At 36.5% G+C, this 19,043-nt stretch overlaps 1 protein-coding gene across 6 annotated transcripts in view; it reads right to left on the bottom strand.

Annotated features, from left to right (window-relative positions):
• The window catches only part of Skint4l1 (selection and upkeep of intraepithelial T cells 4 like 1), a 188,217-nt gene that overhangs the window by 107,488 nt on the left and 61,686 nt on the right, over positions 1-19,043 (bottom strand). For all 6 annotated transcript variants that reach the window (XM_087551525.1, XM_087551526.1, XM_087551528.1 and 3 more), the window contains exon 9: positions 9,418-9,480. In XM_087551525.1, coding sequence (XP_087407651.1) covers positions 9,418-9,480 — 63 coding nt within the window. The remainder of the gene's footprint in view (positions 1-9,417; positions 9,481-19,043) is intronic.

Genomic DNA, 19,043 nt, shown 5'->3' with positions numbered 1-19,043 from the left:
GATTGCTCTGACTAGGCCTTCGAGAAATAGATTGTATAATGAGAGACAGCCCTGTCTAGTCCTTGATTTTAGTGGGATTGCTTCAAGTTTCTCTACATTTATTTTAATGTTAACTAATGGTTTGCTGTATATGGCTTTTACTGCATTTAGGTATGTACCTTGAATTCCTGTTCTTTCCATGATTTTTGTCATGAAGGGGTGTTGAATTTGGTCAAATGCTTTCTCAGCATCTAATGAAATGATCATGTGGTTTTTATCTTTGAGTTTGTTTATGCAGTGGATTACTTTGATGGGTTTCCATATATTGAACCATCCCTAAATACCTGGGAATAAGCCTACTTGATCATGATGGAAATGATTATCTTGAAGTGTTCCTGAATTGGTTTGCAAGAATTTTATTGAATTTTTTTTGAATCGATATTCATAAGGGAACTTTTTCTGAAGTTTTCATTCTTTGTTGGGTCTTTGTGTGGTGTAGGTATAAAAGTAATTGTGGCTTCATAGAAGGAATTTGGCAGTTATCTGTCTGCTTCTTTTTTGTGGAATACTTTGGACGGTATTGGTATGAGGTCTTCTGTGAAGGTCTGATAGAATTCTGCACTAAACCCATCTGGTCCTGAGCTCTTTGTTGTTGGGGGACTTTGAATGATTGCTTTTATTTCTTTAGAACTTATGGGGTTTTTTAGATGGTTTATCTGTTCCTGATTTAACTTTGGTACCTGGTATTTTCTAGAAAATTGTCCATTTCCTCCAGATTTTCAAGTTTTGTTGAATATAGGCTTTTGTAATAGTATCCGATAATTTTTTGAATCTCCTCTGATTCTTTTGTTATGTCTCCCTTTTAATTTCTGATTTTGTTAATTTGGATCCACTCTCAGTGCCCTCTGGTTAGTCTGGCTAAGGGTTTATCTATTGTTTTGATTTTCTCAAAGAACCAGCTTTTCTTTTCTGTTGATTCTTTGTATATTCATTTTTGTTTCTACTTGGTTTGTTTCAGACCTGAGTTTGATTATTTCCTGCTTTCTACACCCCTTGGGTGTATTTGCTTCTTTTTCTTCTAGAGCTTTTAGGTATACTGTCAACCTGCTGATGTATTCTCTCTCCTGTTTCTTGCTGCAGGCACTCAGAGCTATGAGTTTTCCATTCAGCACCGCTTTCATTGTTTCCCATAGGTTTGGGTATGTTGTATCTTCATTTCCATTAAATTCTAAGAAGTCTTTAATTTCTTTCTTTCTTCCTTGACCTAGTTATCATTGTGTAGAGCATTGCTCATCTTCAATATATATGTGGGCATTCTTTTGTTACTGCTTTTATTGAACACCAGACTTAGTCTGTAGTCGTTTTATGGGATGTATGGGATTATTTCTATCTTTCTGTATCTGTTGAGGCATGTTTTATGACTGATTATAAGGTCAAATTTGGAGAAGGCACAACGAGGTGGTGAGAGGAAGGTATAGCCTTTTGTTTTAGGATGGAATGTTCTATAAATATCCTTTTAGTCCATTTATATGATAACTTCTGTTATTTTCTCTATGTCTCTGTTTAATTTCTGTTTCAATGATCTGTCCATTGCTGCGAGTGGGGTGTTGAAATCTCCTACTATTATTGTGTGAGGTTCAATGCGTGCTTTGAGCATTAGTAATGTTTCTTTTATGAATGTAGGTGCCCTCGTATTTGGAACATAGATATTTAGGATTGAGAGTTCATCTTGGTGGATTTTTCCTTTGATGAATATGAAGTGTCCATCCTTTTCTTTTTTGGTAGAATGTCAATTTTATTCCATATTAGAATGGCTATTATTCAGACCATTTGGTTGGAAAGTGGTTTGCAGCCTTTTACTCTGAGATAATGTCTGTCTTTATCTATGAGGTGGGTTTCCTGTATTCAGCAAAATGCTGGGTTCTCTTTACATATCCAGTCTGCTAATCTATATCTTTTTTGGGGGTATTGAGTTCATTGATGTTGAGAGATATTAAGGAATAGTGATTGCTGTTTCCTGATATTTTTGTATTTAGAAGTGGTGTTATGTTTATGTGCTTCCCTTCTTTTGTTTTTTGTTTTTTTTTTTTTTTTTGTAAGGAGATTACTTTCTTGCTTTTTCTAGGGTTTAGATTCTCTCCTTGTGTTGGGCTTTTCCATCTATTATCCTTTGTAATACTGTATTTTTAGGAAGATATTGTGAATATTTGGTTTTGTCATAGCATATCTTGGTTTCTCCCTCAATGTTAATTGATAGTTTTGCTTGATATTGTAGCCTGGGATGGCATTTGTGTTCTCTTAGGGTCTGTTTGGCATCTTTCCAGGATCTTCTGGCTTTCATATTTTGTGGTGAGATGTCTGGTGTAATTCTGATAGGTGTGCCTTTTTATGTTACTTGACCTTTTTCCCTTACTGCCTTTCATACTCTGCTTTGTGCATTTGGTGTTTTGACTATTATGTGACAGGAGGAATTTCTTTTCTAGTCCAATCTTTTTTGAGTTCTCTATGCTTATTTTATGTCTATGGGCATCTCTTCCTTTAGGTTTGGGAAGTTTTCTTCTATAATTTTGTTGAATATATTTACTGGCCCTTTAAATTCTCTCCCTTCTATACTTATTGTCCTTAGGTTTCATCTTCTCATGTGTCCTGGATTTCTTATATATTTTGGGCTAGGAACTTTTTCTGTTTTACATTATCTTTGACAATTGTGTTGATATTTTCTATGGTATCTTCTGCTCCTGAGATTCTCTCTTCTACCTCTTGATTCTGTTGGTGATGCTGGCATCTATGACTCCTGATCTCTTCCCTGGGTTTTCTATCTCCAGGATTGTCTCCCTTTGTGCTTTCTTTATTGTTTCTATCTCCATTTTTAACTCCTGGATGGTTTTGTTCATTTCCTTCTCCTTGTTGATTGTGTTTTCCTGTAATTCTTTAAGGGCTTTTTCTGTTTCTTCCTTAAGGGCTTCTACATGTTTACTTGTGTTGTCCTGTTTTTCCTTATGGGAGTTATTTATGACCTTTTAAAGTCCTCCATCATCATGATAAAATGTGATTTTAAATCTATATCTTGCTTCTAGTTTGTTTGGATAACCATTGTTTGCTTTGGTGGGAGAACTGGGCTCTGAAGATGTCAAGCAGTCTTGGTTTCTGTTGCTTGTTTTCCTGTGCTTGCCTCTCGCCATCAGGTTGTCTCTGGTGTTAGCTTGTCTTGCTGTTTCTAAAGGTAGCTTGACCCTCATGTAGGCCTGTTTGTCGGCACACCCATAGTCACTCCTGCCACCTGGCTTTCAGGTCCCTGTAACTGGGAGGGTCCTGCCCTAAGGCTCCTTGGTCCCTGTGTGCAGGGGGCACTGTTGGCACTAGGAGTTTTCTTCTTGAGTCAGGAATTTGGTCAGAGAGTCTCCTCTGAATTCTCAGGAGTGTCTGCACTTCTGAGAGTCTAGCTTCCCCCTGCCACCCATGGGATTTGGGTGCAGGGAGCTATTTGATCGGTTCAGTTCATATCCGAGAGCAGCCCTGTACCCTGGGGCTCCTGCAGCTGACTGCTCCCATATTACCATGTCCAGAGGCACTATGCAGTTTTCTCTTGGGCCAGGGATGTGGGCAAAGGTGGGCAGAAGTCGCAGTCTATCCTGCAGTCTCAGGATTGCCGGTAGTACTGGGTGTTCAGCTCTTTCTCCCTCAGGATTTGGGAGTAGGGAACTGTGGACCGGAATCAGAAAAGTTCCAGGCACCTAAATTTAATTTCTTAATTCCGGTAATATTTTTGTAGAATTCCTTCTTTGCAACAAGTAATCTTGACCCTCCTATATAATGAATGCTTCAAATAGAGCTGTCAATCTTCATGGGTCTCATGCTTATTGTATTATTTAAAGAAAGAATACTTTGAACAAATTGCCATCAAAGATAACATTCCACGTAGATTAAAAATGAGGCCACTATCTTGTTACTAAAAGTTCTAAATGAATAATGGACAGTTAAATGTAGACAAACATATAGAAAATGAATTTTGGACAAGTTTATCAAAGCAAGACTTTAAAATAATAAGACACAAGGCAGATTATTTGACTACTGAAAGAATCATGCTAACTTACTATGTAAAAATTATTGCTTGAGACTAATAATAGATTTTGGGGGCTGAAAAAATAGGTAATAAAGATTGAGTAAGGCAATAGTCTCAATGTAAAGATATGTAAGCAATTCTAATGTAGCACTTTAAACTGTATTTCATTTGGCATTAACTATTGCCTTAAACTTAATTTGAACACATGGAATAGAAAAATAATGTTAAGTTATATGACCAATTATCATAATCAAATATAAAAATGAGGAGCAAACTATTAAATTTATGATGTAGCCATATCTACTTCATACATATTCATAAATCTACATGAGTTTGTCATTATTTCTATCTTTCTCTTTCTGTCTTTCTTTCTTCTTTCCTTACTTCATTTCCTTCTTTCCTTCAAAGATCCTTCTTTTCTTCCCTTCCTTCATTCCTTCTTTATGTCGTGCTTTTGCTATTCTAATAGTTTTTGGATTCTTAATGAAATCTAACTAAGAATCTAGCCTGGCCAGTGATACTCCCACAATGAAAGAGAAAAGAAGTGTAACTAAATTTCTTTTTCCCTCCTGCTATAAGTAGAAGTAGAAGGTAATTGCTAGAAGCAAGAAGCAGTTGGCAACTGAATAGCAAGAGAGTTAAATTGCAAGAAGTCATCAGCTTTTGCCCTCATTTACCATTGCCATGTAACTTTGAAGACTGCTCCAGGTAATTCTGCCATCTCAAACCCGGTCTTTGACTTCCTTACAGAGTGAGATGTCTTTTTCAGAGAGTGGACAGGATCTTAGAAGGCTTACTAAAGCTCATTTCAGGAGATTTAATTGGTATATGTGGGCTAAAGAACTATAACAGGGAAACATTAGAGAAATGTGTATACTGCATGTAAAGATGTCAAACTATGTATCAATTATTTAAATATAAAATCAGTATGGGTTCAAATGCATGGACATGAAAGATTATGCATCCGTCCATCAACAAAACAATTATATTCTGTAAGTTTACCTGCCCCCAATATTTTGGGTGCAGTTACTGCAGGGACTCTGCTGCTATTGCATCTTGACAGTCCTCAGTCTGTTCCATGTTGTGCTGCTCATTCCTGCAAAGACCTGAAGGACAAAGTGTTTGTAGCCTGCTGATCTTACTGCACTTGTCCTAACATTACCTTAGCTGCACCACAGCTCCCATTCATCATCAACTCTATTTGGTAACTGAAAGATGATGGATCAAATCCTTTTCATGTGGTATCTTTATCTGCCTTGAAGAAACACACACCACATATGCTAGAAGGGAATTCCTGAACTTTACCATGAAAAGCTCAATAATTGCAATTATTATCAACTAGGCATTCTAGGAACTCTTTGTCAGGCTTTAAAGATTCCTATAAGCTCATTAGTGTATAGTATTTGATATTTCTGTGAAAATATCCCTAGCATGCCAGCTGTCACATTCATCTTTTGGTGAATCTAGCAGACCCTTTTATCTTTCTTGTTGTTTATGTATCCCAGCTTGACTGAATTAGCTTTTTAAGAACTCAACCTAAATAACAATGTAAATCTTTCAGATCAGTCAGAGTCTTTTCTACCTCTCAAAGATCACATCCCACTGTAGGGATCAGCATAAATAATGATGTTCCAAGCCAGAATCAAATTATCTTTATATTTGAATTTCTGCAAATGACTAATAATCAACATTGTAACCTGGGCACTGACCGCCTACTCTATAACAAGATTACTTGGTGATGCCTATCCTTTTTGCTATTGTCTTCCAATACCTAAAAATTATGGGACTCATGGCTGGACATACGTAAGGGTTCCCCTTGTCTCCCATAAGGCATTCCTTTATTTGATGTCTTTGTATTGCCTTGGGTCATGTTGAATGGATAGTTATATTACTGTTTCTCTAGTTCTGTGAGACCCACATTGTCCCTTGTGTTTCCATGTACCATAGATTTATACAATGCAGATTCTGGGAAACTCACTTTTTACTTTCATGTCTTCCCAGTTTTCTGCAGTTCATATACACACTATTCCCTAAATATTATAATTTATATGACTTTTCAGTGATGGTACTGAAAATCAGTGTTGATCTAAATATTCTATCATGGTTACCATGTGTTCTTATGCCTTCTCATTGAATACTCTTTGACAGTGGGTTGGGTTGTAAACATTTATTCCAAAAGAGGACTCCTTTGCGAAGTTCCTACTTGATCCCTATATCCAAATATGAGAAATTGCATGTTTACAGTCTTAATCTCTGAACCAACCATTTTCATTCAAATCTTGGTCTAGCATATTGGATAGTAGTCTCCTAGTCTGCATTTTATATTTTTTTCCTTCTTTCTTTAATCTTGTGGAAAAATTCTTGGTGGAAATGAAACCAGCCTCCTTTTCATGTTTCATCATCCGTATTACTGACATGTGACTACATACCATGGTTTATTCCGAGTTTCTATGTTATGATTTACTTGACAATATGGCAACAGGCATTGAGTCATGCATTTGAAGTGCATCTCCATGCTTACTGAAACAGTCAACATTCACCAATGAGGCATTGCTCCTGATGCCATGTGAGGAAAAGTTTCCACAGTCAGAAATTCCTTCTAAAATGATGACATACTTTGCAATATCTCACACTTCCTTTCATGGCTCATAATTCATTACAGATGACATGCAACTGACACTGCCAAGAAGACCCTCTCCCTTTCTTATCACATGGAAAGAGATATAAATATTGAGTTTGGTCTGCAAAGAGGTCTTATCTTCAGATTGATCAGCTTTACATTGCCTATTGTTAAAATTTGGTAATGATTCCTCTGCAAATAATTTTCTGTAGAGAAAAAAATTAGCACCCTTAACAGAGCATGAATGAGAAGCCAATGATTTCATGTAAGTCGACTTTGGTGAACCACAGGGATTATTTGGTATTGTTAACATGAGTAGGGTTAAGAGTTTACTGACTTGAGCCTAGATGGTTTAAAATTACATAGCAATATTGGACAGTATTTTTCTGCAGCATATGTCTTGACATACACAAGTTACACTTTAGAGCTCTCTCATGAACATGAATGGGAATCACCAATTTCAAAGTGGTTTCAGCTTGATTAATAGAAAGACAAGCTCAGCTTTCAAATAGCATTATCAAAATCTCTATCAGCAAAAGCAGAGAGTATAGGAAGGAAAACAGGGTAAAGTCATTCAGAAACATCCACTCCCAACTGCTTAGATGATGGACAAACTGTGTCCACTCCATGACAGCTATAGAATGTAGGTGGGTTCTGGTGAGCAAGAATATACATAAGTTTGAGGGGATTTTTTGTGTGTCTTACATAATTCACATATAGCATTAATTTCTTTAAGATAATTTCATGGAAACCTATCATAATAATATGCAATTTGTGCCCTGGGCCCATAAACATCACTTCTTTCTCTGATGTTGGGTTTCTTTTACACAACTATGATTTTATGTTAATATAAACCATGTATTACAATTTACTCATCTACATCAACTCTCCAATTCACAAAGTGAAAAATCATATCTGTAGTTCTGAGTTATACCCGTTAATATGTTAATATTCTTTGTATTCACCATGTGACCTAAAAAGGACAATTTTATTATTTGAGCTGGATTAAACATGACCATGAATACATGCCATATTTTCACATACACATTTCAGATTTTCTGTTCACAGATATCATACACTCTCCCATGCATAGTCATTTGAATTGGGGAATGTCAATTTTTCACAGCCAGTATAGTGGAGTCATTTTTGTTTCCTTAAAGATTTTCCCTGAAGTATTTGTGTCAGAAGCATCCATTAAATTATAATCCATGTTATAAAAATCAATAGACAGAGGAAATTTTCTATAAACCATTTAGAGTGTTTATTGGACAAAATATTTACATAGAGTTAGAATATTTAACATTCCCAGTAGAAGAACATTCCACTGATATCTTTTTTTTTTTTTTGACAACTCTCAGAGGGGTTTATTTATTTGTGTTTTGTTAAGATACAATCTTAAATCTGAGGGGGGAAAGCCCAACAACCCTGGGTTCAGTACTTTTCTCCTTTCACTGGTTCATTTCCTTTGACTATTCTGACATCATAGTCTCTGTGGGCTAACCTCCTGTGCATCTCCCTCTCAGGGACTGAACTGCTATCACCTGCTAACCCTGAACCAACTATCACACGTGTGTTTGTTTTTCAAGCCCTAGGGAGCTCATGCCAATACTGAAAACGTACATTTCAAGGGCAACAGAATGCATGTGTATTTTCAGCTTCTCTGGAGTTCCCCCTCCAAGTTCTATGTTAGAATCCCAACTGCACACGAGTACCGGCATCGAGATGGTTAAGAATTGGTATAAACAAACGTTTCTCTATCATACTCATCAACAGGGATAGCAAAAAAGTAATCTTTTAAATCAATTACTATCACTTAATTAGATAATAAAGAAGGTAAAGGAATTCCATGGTTGTAATGGGTATATTCATTCAATTACTCTATCTTCAGCTCTTAAATCTGTCAATATTTGTAATTTTTTCTAATTCATTTTCAAACAAAGCAGGGCATTTCCATGGGTTTGCAGGCTATTCTATATATGTAGCCTCTAGCTGTTCCTGTACCAGATGGTCAAGCTCCTATCATAGTTCCTTTTTCAAGGGCCATTGATGTACACCTACAGGCTGGGAGGTAACCATTTTCAGGGCAGGCCTCTTGGCATTTCATCCTTGGCACCCCCTTTAATTTTGGCAATGCAGCTCCTGTTATGTCCTGTGTTTGGAAAATTGGCAAAGCCTGGGATTGTTTTTGATGACATATGCTAATATCTTCCCCTGGAGCATCCAACATTTCTTCTTGAATTTCCTCATGAGCTGTTTCTTGCATCACAGGAATATTAACCTGTGTACTGTACTCTTGTAAAAGATCACTTCCACATAATTTTATGGGCATGTCATTAACATAAGGCCATAGCTTTCACATTTGAACTTCTGGTCCCACACATTTAAGTCATTCTACACTTTTGTTTGCTATGATAATTTTAACTTCCTATGAACTGGGTATAAAACTGTTAAAGTGGCCATTCTAAGTACCAAGGTTTCTGTGATACTATAGTTACATACGTTCCTTTTTCCATTAAGCTTCCTATTTCAATAATTTTTACTTGCAATTTTAATTTTGGACTCTGACCATCAACAGTTGAAAGTTATTATGTTTTTCTTGTACTTTTAAACACTCCTGTGCTTTTTTTGTGGAACTGTTTGGCCTAGAACTAGACATAAAGAACTAGCTGAGCAATCCTAATAACTGCATTGAATTTAACCCTATTTTTCCCAAACCATGAGTTTAATTTCACTTTTGAAATCTTTTTGACCATACCTGGATTTATTCTGGATACCTGAGGAGTCACGTTTATCACTTGCAATAGGAACTTTATAGTATCTGTGGGAAAAAGACCATAAATTGAATTAGTTATCTTAATTCCCTTGAGTATTTCAGTGATACAGTAAGATGTTGATTTACTGCCAAGTTTAGAGCAGTACTGTAGCAGTAGCACATATTAGATTTCACTACTTCATTAAGGTATTTCTGCATATGTATTCATTCCAATCTGATGAGAGGTAAATGACCTGTAGTTTTGGTTGTATAATCTCCATCTATGTACCCACTTTATTTTCTGATGGAAGGACAAAGCCTTGGGGACATTTCTTGGACCTAAACTCATTGTGCCAATGATAACAATTGCCTTATCAAATGAACACACCTAAGAGTAGACTTTCTTTCAGATTTATACCTAGAACAACCATTGCTCTTAGAGAGCAATTGTTCTTGCGTTGAATATAACTAAATTTCCTACAAAAAAAGCACCAGGTGTTAATAATGGAGAACTGTAGGAGCTTGTTCACAATAATCTTTGCATATAAGCATGTTTCCATAAACTATATACTAGACATTTAGACATCTTAGATTTCTAGTTATAGCATGACCTAGTATATAAACATGAAACAATATTAGAGGCAGTAACATTTTGAGCCTCCTCCACTTCTCCATAAGTGCTACCTGAGTCGTTAATTGTCTAAAAAACAGTTTTCCGTAAGATATATACATTTTCGTTTTTTTTTTTCTTTTTCCCATCTTTATTAACTTGGGTATTTCTTATCTACATTTAGATTGTTAATCCCCTTCCCGGTTTCCGGGCCAACATCCCCCTAATCCCTCTCCCTCCCCTTCTATATAGGTATTCCCCTCCCCACCCTCCCCCCATTACCGCCCTCCTCACAACAATCACTTTCAGTGGGGGTTCAATCTTGGCAGAACCAAGGGCTTCACCAACCACTCGTGCTTTTTACTAGGCTATTCATTGCTACCTATGGGGTTGGAACCCAGGGTCAGTCCATGTATAGTCTTTGGGTAGTGGCTCAGTCCCTGGAAGCTCTGGTTGGTTGGTATTGTTGTTCATATGGGGTCTCATGCCCCTTCAAGCTCTTTTGGTCCTTTCTCTGATTCCTTCAACGGGGGTCCCGTTCTCAGTTCAGTGGTTTGCTGCTGGCATTCACCTATGTATTTGCTGTATTCTGGCTGTGTCTCTCAGGAGAGATCTACACCCGGTTTCTGTTAGCCTGCACTTCTTTGCTTCAACCATCTTATCTAGTTTGGTGGCTGTACATGTATGGGCCACATGTGGGGCAGGTTCTGAATGGGTGTTCCTTCAGTCTCTGTTCTAAACTTTGCCTCCTTATTCCCTGCCAAGAGTATTCTTGTTCCCTTTTAAAGAAGGAGTGAATCATTTGCATTTTGGTCATCCCTCTTGAGTTTCATGTGTTCTGTGCATCTAGGGTAATTCAAGCATTTGGGCTAATAGCAACTTATCAATGAGTGCATAGCATGTGTGTTTTTCTATGATTGGGTTACCTCACTCAGGATGATATTTTCCAGTTCCATCCATTTGCCTATGAATTTCATAAAGTTATTGTTTTTGATAGCTGAGTAATATTCCATTGTGTAGATGTACCACATTTTATGGATCAATTCTTCTGTTGAAGGGCATCTGTGTTCGTTCCAGCTTCTGGCTATTATAAATAAGGCTGCTATGAACATAGTCGAGCATGTGTCTTTGTTATATGTTGGGGCATCTTTTGGGTGTATGCCCAAGAGAGATATAGCTGGGTCCTCAGGTAGTTCAATGTCCAATTTACTGAGGAACCTCCAGACTGATTTCCAGAATGGTTGTACCAGTCTGCAATCCCACCAACAATGGAGGAGTGTTCCTCTTTCTCTACATTTTCAAAGATCATTGTTCTTCTCAAAACCTGCCTTGTATTTGGTAATCATGTGATATTTTTCAATGCTGACACTAATACTATTTTTTTCAATAAGTAAAGGGTTCTCTGGGCTTTTTACAATCTTTGTAAATGATGTAGTACTTTTCCTGCCTTCTGAATTTCACCCAAGATCTTACAGTTGTAAAGCAATATTTTTCTTAATAATTTAGCATGATCAAATTGAATCTGACTTTGCATATCAAAGTATTACCTTGCACCTAGCAACTGCCCTCTGAGTATCTTCATTATCCTTACTCTGGTTCATGGCTCAACATTCCAGGCCTCATCCCTTTCCCATGCTTACCACTGTAAATACAAACTGGTCTCTCTGACTACTCTTGCCAACACTTTGCAGCCTAATTCTATTTTGACAAACCCAGTTATTTATTATTTGTTTATAAGTCACATCAACCCCATAGTACTTCATGGCATCCTTTTAAAGCCTTAGATACAGCCTTTCTATAGAATGCCATGCTATTTCAGCACAACTTTGATCCACACCTCCAATAGGGATATTGTTAAAAATCACTGTGAAAGCTTATGATGATGTTTTAAAGCCAAGATGACTCTCTTCTAATCCTGCCAGAATGCGTGTTTCAAGTTTAATCTTTTCTTTTCCAACAGATCATTTAATCAGATTTTTCTCATTCCTTTTCAGTATTTCTCTAAACTAATGCCTCCAGAACAGTTTCTTTTCCTTTTTCCTCTTGTAGGAAGTTCCACACAGCTAGATCTGTTATATAGACTCGGCTATCTTTGCTCTTTCTTTTCTGGTGCTACTCACATACTGTGTGATTCTAGCACCAAGAATAATCTCTCCAGACTCATAAAAAATTCTGCCATCCTTTTACAAAAGGGAGAGTAAAGTCACCCTATTTTTCCTCTTTCATTCATCTTTTGTTTTTCATAACCTTGCATTTCCACCTATATATCTTCCAACTGCTCAGACACTATTCCCACCCTTTTTCAAATGTAATATATAATAAGGAAAATATTCTGCCTTCTTGGATTAAGGCAGAGAAGATCCTATCAATAGTAGATATAGTAAATGCTTTCTTGTGACTTGTAAAGAAAATACACACCTGTCCTTCATTACCATTCTCCCTATGATATTTGACATCAAATTTCCAATTGTGCCTGGCCTCATATTTTGAGTCCTTTTGTACTTGATCTTTGCTTGTTTTGGGGTTTTTCTTTTTTACAACCTCACTTTCAACACTGTTCTTGTAGTTGCTCTTTTCTCCTTTGTGGGTTATTCTTTCTTTCATCTTCCTCCCATCTTGTATCCACTCAGCCCCTTAATACTAGACGTAAGTAAAAATTTAAAAATGGAAAGAGCAAAGAACAAAGAACTCTGAATCTAATTTCTTTTCTTCTTATTTCTTCTTTTGAGACCAAAACCAGAACTCAGCGCCCTAGAATATGTATGCCTTTTGAAAAGTACCCATAGTTGCCAGATAATTGCATAACATATTTGCAGCTGAAAAAAATCACTCCCCTGCATTAACAAAGAACAATTCATAGACTGTTGCTGTGGAAAATGTGAATCATCCTAATATTTCCACATCAGAAATAAAACTAAAATCATGTGCTTAGCATATTTCTAATGTTTTCTAAAGAAAGTAAAATCTCCAAATTCTCACTACACTATGTTCAGTTTACACAAAATTTCCATGAAAGATTTTTTTTCTTTTCTTTTTTTCAGAGCTGGGGACTGAACCCAGGGCCTTGCGCTTGCTAGGCAAGCGCTCTACACTGAGATAAATTCCCAACCCCAAGATTTTTCTTTTTACCAGATGTTCTTCATTGATTTTACAGACAAAAATGGGAATGAGAATCATGAGATTTCCAAGTTACGTGCACTTTCTGATCATTTTAAATTCCTTTTGCTTAATAAGTGTTATGATTCTTTCATCATTCTTCAGACAGTAATGTTTCTTTGTAGAATCAAAAACTAAACAATGCTCCAGCACTTCCCTCGCCTCTTACATTAGTTTTGTGAAGTTTTATGCCAATTTCTGTGCTTCAGAAATTGTTTACTTCTATCTATTTTAACAGCTGATAATTAATCCCTGTGGTAAAATAAAATTGATTTATTATCAGAAGAATAGTCAGTTGTTTTGTAGGGCTAAAGAACAATAATTGAGAACCAAGTAGGTGATGTTCCTTGCATGAAAAGCTGTCAACATCTGCATTAAGTATTTAATTATATACAGCAGTGTTTTTCAAATGCCCGAGAAATGATGTAACTATCCACCTACAATCCAATCATATTCTGTAAATTTTCTGACCTCCAATTTTTTCAGTGATGTTATTTCAGTTATTTTGTGGATATTGCACCTTTGACAATTCCTCAGTCTATGCCATATTGTTCTTCACATTACTGCATAGACCTGCGGAGAAACAGTGGTTGGATATTCCTGAGCCTAAATCACTGATCCTTAAATTCCCTGATCTGTACCCTAGCTTGGTTTTATCATCAGCTACCACAGCTTATTGAAAGATTTTGGATGAAAATTTCATGTGGGATGTTCCTATTTGCCTATAAGAATCATACACCCCATATACTGGGATGGAATTTCTGACCTTCACCATAAAATGTTCAATAGCTTCTATGTGCTGTTTTGTCAAGTTTGCTTTCCATAAACTCTATGTCAGGCTTTAAATCCTCTTTACCATTACTGGTGTATAGGATTTGATATTTTTGTGAAAATATCTGTAGCATGACATCTGTCACATTTAGCTTTGTTTGAACCTTGTAGGCCCTTTTTTTCTACCTCGTCCTTTATATATTCCAGCTTGATTACTTTAGGTTTTTAATACCTCATCCTGAATAACAATGTAAGTCATTCAGATAAGTCCAAGCCTTTTCTACCTCTCAAAGATCACATCCCACCATGAAGTTCAGTAAAATTAATGCAGTTACAACCCAGAATCAAATTATCTTTATACTTGAGTTTCTATAAACAACTTATAAGCAGCATTGTAACCTGGGCACTGACCACCTCCTCTATAACAAAATTGGTTAGTGATGACTATCCTATTGCTAATGTCTTTCAATCTCTCATAATTATGGGGATCTTCACTGAAGATATTTAAGTGTTCCCAGAGTCTCCTGGGAGTCAGTCCATTACACTGATATTCTTGTATTGCCTCAGGCCATGTAGCATAGGTACTTATTGTTTCTCCAATTCTACATTATTCACATTCCTCATGTGTTCATATGTTCCATAGCCTCACAAGACAGGTTCTGAGAAAATGTTTATTTTAAAGTCTTCCCAATTTTCACAGTTCATATATATAGACTATTTCCTATATAATATCTTAACCCTCCCATCATAATATTGATAATCATGCTTGACCTGAATATTTTATCATGGATAACATGCACTCTTATTTCTTGAAATTTAAATATTTTTGACAATGTTTCTCAAGTATCATTCCAACACTGGACTCCTTGGCAAAGTTCTAATTTGTTTCCTCTATTCAAATATTGGAATTTTAAGTTAACATCAACTTATCTGGCTCTACAACTCTTTTAATTTCAAATCTGGAACTATTGTTATTATTAGAACACTTGCCTATTTATTTTACTTCATTCTTCAGAAAAATTCTTGCTAGATATCAAGAAAATACCCTTCCTTTTATGTTATATCATCTTCATTAAAGACATGTGAATGATCACAATGGTTTCCTTTGATCTTCTATGTTATGATTTGCTGGCAGATATTGCAAAAGATAATGAGCCAAGCATTTGAAGTGCATCTCTATTCTTACTAAAACTGTAAATATTCACAAATGTGGAATTTCGCCTGATGATATTTGAAGAAAAATATCCACATTCAGAACATCCTTCTGAAATAATGCCCTATTCTGAGATATCTCAACATTCCTTACATGATTCAAATCATCACACAGCATGCAACTGACACTGAGAAAAGAGGCTCTTTGTTTCATATCACATAGCAAAAGGTATAGACATTGTGTTTGTCTTCAGATCAGACTCACATTGCCTATGGTTAAAAGTAGATAATAATTCCTCTACAAACAGTTCTCTGTAAAGAAAAGAATATGTAGTGACCTTACCAGGGCACCCAAGAGAAGCCAATGATTCCATAAAATTTGACTTTGGTGAGCCAAAGAGTGTATTTGTTAGTGTTAACATGACTGTGGGTATGAGGTTACTGACTTGAACCTAGATGATTAAAAATTAGAAAGCTGTATTTTTAATATTTCTCTTCTGCATGGATATTGATACACACAAGTTACATCCTACAGCTCCCTCAAGAACTTGAATGGAAACCATCAATTTTAAACTGGTTTCAACTTGATTAGTAGAAAGGCAACCACATCTTTTTAAAAGAGCTCTGTAAGAAACTCCACAAGCAAAGGCAGAATATATCAGAAGAAAAAATGGGTAAAGTCTTTCAGAAACATTCATTCCTAACTTCTTAGATGATAAGAATACTGCATCCATTCCATGACATCTAGAACAAGTAGATGGGCTCTTGTGTGAGCCCTATGGCAAAAGTATACATGAGTTTGCAGTTTTTATTTTTTGACATATACACATCACATATAGTGATGAATTTTCTTCAGATAATTTCATGAAGATATATCACCAAAATTTACAATTCATTCCCTTCCTCCCCCAAATCACTCCTTTCCCTGTCTGTTGGATTTCCTTTACTTCTCAGACAATATTATTTTTACATTAATTACATTACATTATATATTATATAAGTTATTATATAAATTAACTAGTATCTATGTAAACTCTCCAAGATACAAAGTAAAAAATTATATTTTTAGTTCTTTGTTTTATCAGTTAAACTATTAATTTTCTACTGCATTCGACTTATGCCCATAAAATGACAATTCTACTGTTTATTGCTGACTTAAAATTCACTATGCATGCAAAACACATTCTCATGTACACGATTCTTCTTATCTGTTCACACACATCAAATACTCTCCCATGCATGGTCACTTTGAATTGAGGTATATTAATCTTTCAAAGCTAGGATAATGGAATGGTTTGTATTTCCTTAAAAATTTTCTCTGAAATATCTAGGACAGAATCAGCTAATAATATATCATCCATGTAATAAGACCTAATGAATTGAGAAAATTATCTACAAATTATTTTCAAAGGTTATTGCACAAAATATTGACTATTTAACAATTCTAGTAGAAGAACATTCTCCGATATCTTTTTACAGGTTAAACATCACTCTAAGTAGGTAAAATAAAGCAATTCTTTATATTGCTCACTAAAAGGGATAGTAAAAGAGCAGTCTTTAAATCGATTACTATCCCTTAATTAGATAATAAAGAAGGCAAAGGAATTCCATGGTTGCAATGAATACATTCATTGAATTACTCTAACCTCGTCTCTAAAATCTATTAACATTCTCAATTTTCCCTAATAGTCTGTCATAACAAATGCATGGGATTTCAAGTGCTGGTAGACTCCTCTATATATTTGGCCTCTAGTTCTCTTGTAACTGACAGTCAAGCTCCTATCATATTTGTTTGTCCAAGTGCCATTGATCTATCCATACAGGCCTGTGAGGTAATTATTTTTATGATAGGGCTCTTGGCATTTCAGCCATGGCTTTTCCTTTAATTTTGGAAATGCAGTTCCTTTTATTTCCTATGTCCAGATAATTGGCAAACTCAGGTTGTTTTTGATGACATATATTAATATCTTTCATTGGAGCATCCAACATTTATTCCTAAATTTCAGCAAGAGCTATCTCTTGGATCATAGGTGTGTTATCCTGTTTCAGCCACTGCTTTAAAAGATTCCTTCCGCATATATTTATGCATAGTTCATTGAAATAAGGCCTTAAATTTGACTTTTGTCTTTCTGTTTCAACACAAATTTATTCATTGCCAATGTTATTCTTTAAATATGTTATTTATTTTTGTACTCAGATTTTATTCCCTACCAGTTCCTCCATCTGACTACTCCATAGCCCATACTGCCCTTCCCCTGACCCTCACCCTGGCCATCTCCAGGAGTATGTCCCAATCCCACCACTCAGCAAGACCTCTAAACTTTCTGGGGTCTACAGTCTCTTGAGGGTTAGGCAAATATTCTCTGACTGAACCCAGACTCAGGAGTCCACTACTGTATATGTATTGGGGGCCTCAGCTCAGTTGGTATATGCTGCCTCGTTGGTGATCTAGTGTTTCAAAGATCTCAAGGGTCCAGGTTAATTAGATTGCTGGTCCTCCTACAGAGTTGACCTCCTCAACCTCCTCCAGCTTTCCCCTAATTTAACCAGAAGTCAGCAGCTTCTGTTCATTGGTTGGGTACAAATATCTACATCTGAGTCTTTCAGCTGCTTGTTGTGTCTTTTGGAGGGCAGTCATGATAGTCATGATAGGTCCCTTTTTTGAGCACCCCATAGCTTCAGTAATGGTACCAGGTCTTGGGGCCTCCCCTTGAGCTGGATCCCCCTTTGTGCCTGTCGCTCTACCTACTTTTCCTTAGAATCTTCTCTATTCCATTCCTGCACTTCTTTTAGACCAGAAGAATTATGGGTCAGACCTTTGACTGTAGATTAACAATCTCATCCCTCACTTGATGCCCTGTCTTTCTGTTGGAGGTGGGCTCAAAAATTTCCCTCTTCCCACTGAAGGGCATTTCATCTACCCCTGACCCCCAACTTGGGGCCTGACAGTCTCTCACTTTCCAGGTCTCTGGTACATTCTGGAGGGGCCTCTCCACCTCCTTCCTCCCAAGGTTGCCTGTTCCATTCTTTCTGCTGACCCTAAGGACTTCAATCCTTTCCATCCAACCAATACCAGATAATGTTCCCATCTCCTCAATCCCCATTTGTTTTCCCTCCCATGTCCCTCACTCCCTCCCCCCTTGTGTTTGCTTTCTTATCTCATCCAAGGGGAACTAAGACGTCATCACTTGGGCCCTTCAAATTGTTGACCTTTGTGAGTTCTGTGGACTGTATCTTGGGTATTCTGCACTTGTTTCTTTTCTTTTTTATTGGCTAATACCCACTTATAAGTGAGAACATACCATACATGTCCATTTGGTTCTGTGTTATCCCACTCAGGATGATATTTTCTAGTTCCAACCATTTGCCTGAAAAACTGTCCTCATTCTTAATAGTTGAGTAGTATTCCATTGTGTATATAAATCACATTTTCTGTATCCATTCTTTTGTCATTGGACATCCAGGATGTGTCCAGTTTCTGGCTATTACAAATAAAGCAGCTATGAACACAGTGGAATACATGCCTTCATGGTATAGTGGGGCATGTTTTGGGCATATTCCCAAGAGTGGTATTGCTGGGACTTTATATAAGTCTATTTCCAATTTTCTGAGGAACCTCCAAATTGAATATCAAAGTGTTTGTACCATTTTACAATCCCAGCAGCAATGGAGAAGTGTTTCACTTTCTCCACATCATCACCAACATGTGTTGTCATCTAAGGTTTTGATCTTAACCATTTTGACTAGTGTAAGGTAGAATCCCATGGTCATTTTGATTTTCATTTCTCTGATCACTAAAAACTTTGAACATTTTAGTTGGTTCTCAGCCATTTGTGATTCCTCTGTCGTGAATTCTCAGTTTAGTCCTATACCCACTTTTTATTGGGTTTTTTGGTGGTTTAGCTTCTTGAATTTTTTGTATATTTTGGATAATAGCCCT

The sequence above is a fragment of the Rattus norvegicus genome, chromosome 5 (genome assembly GCF_021556685.1).
Source record: "Rattus norvegicus strain SHRSP/BbbUtx chromosome 5, alternate assembly SHRSP_T2T, whole genome shotgun sequence".
Lineage (NCBI taxonomy): Eukaryota > Metazoa > Chordata > Mammalia > Rodentia > Muridae > Rattus > Rattus norvegicus.
Note: the sequence above shows the minus strand (reverse complement) of the source record. Positions and strands in the feature narration are given on the sequence as shown.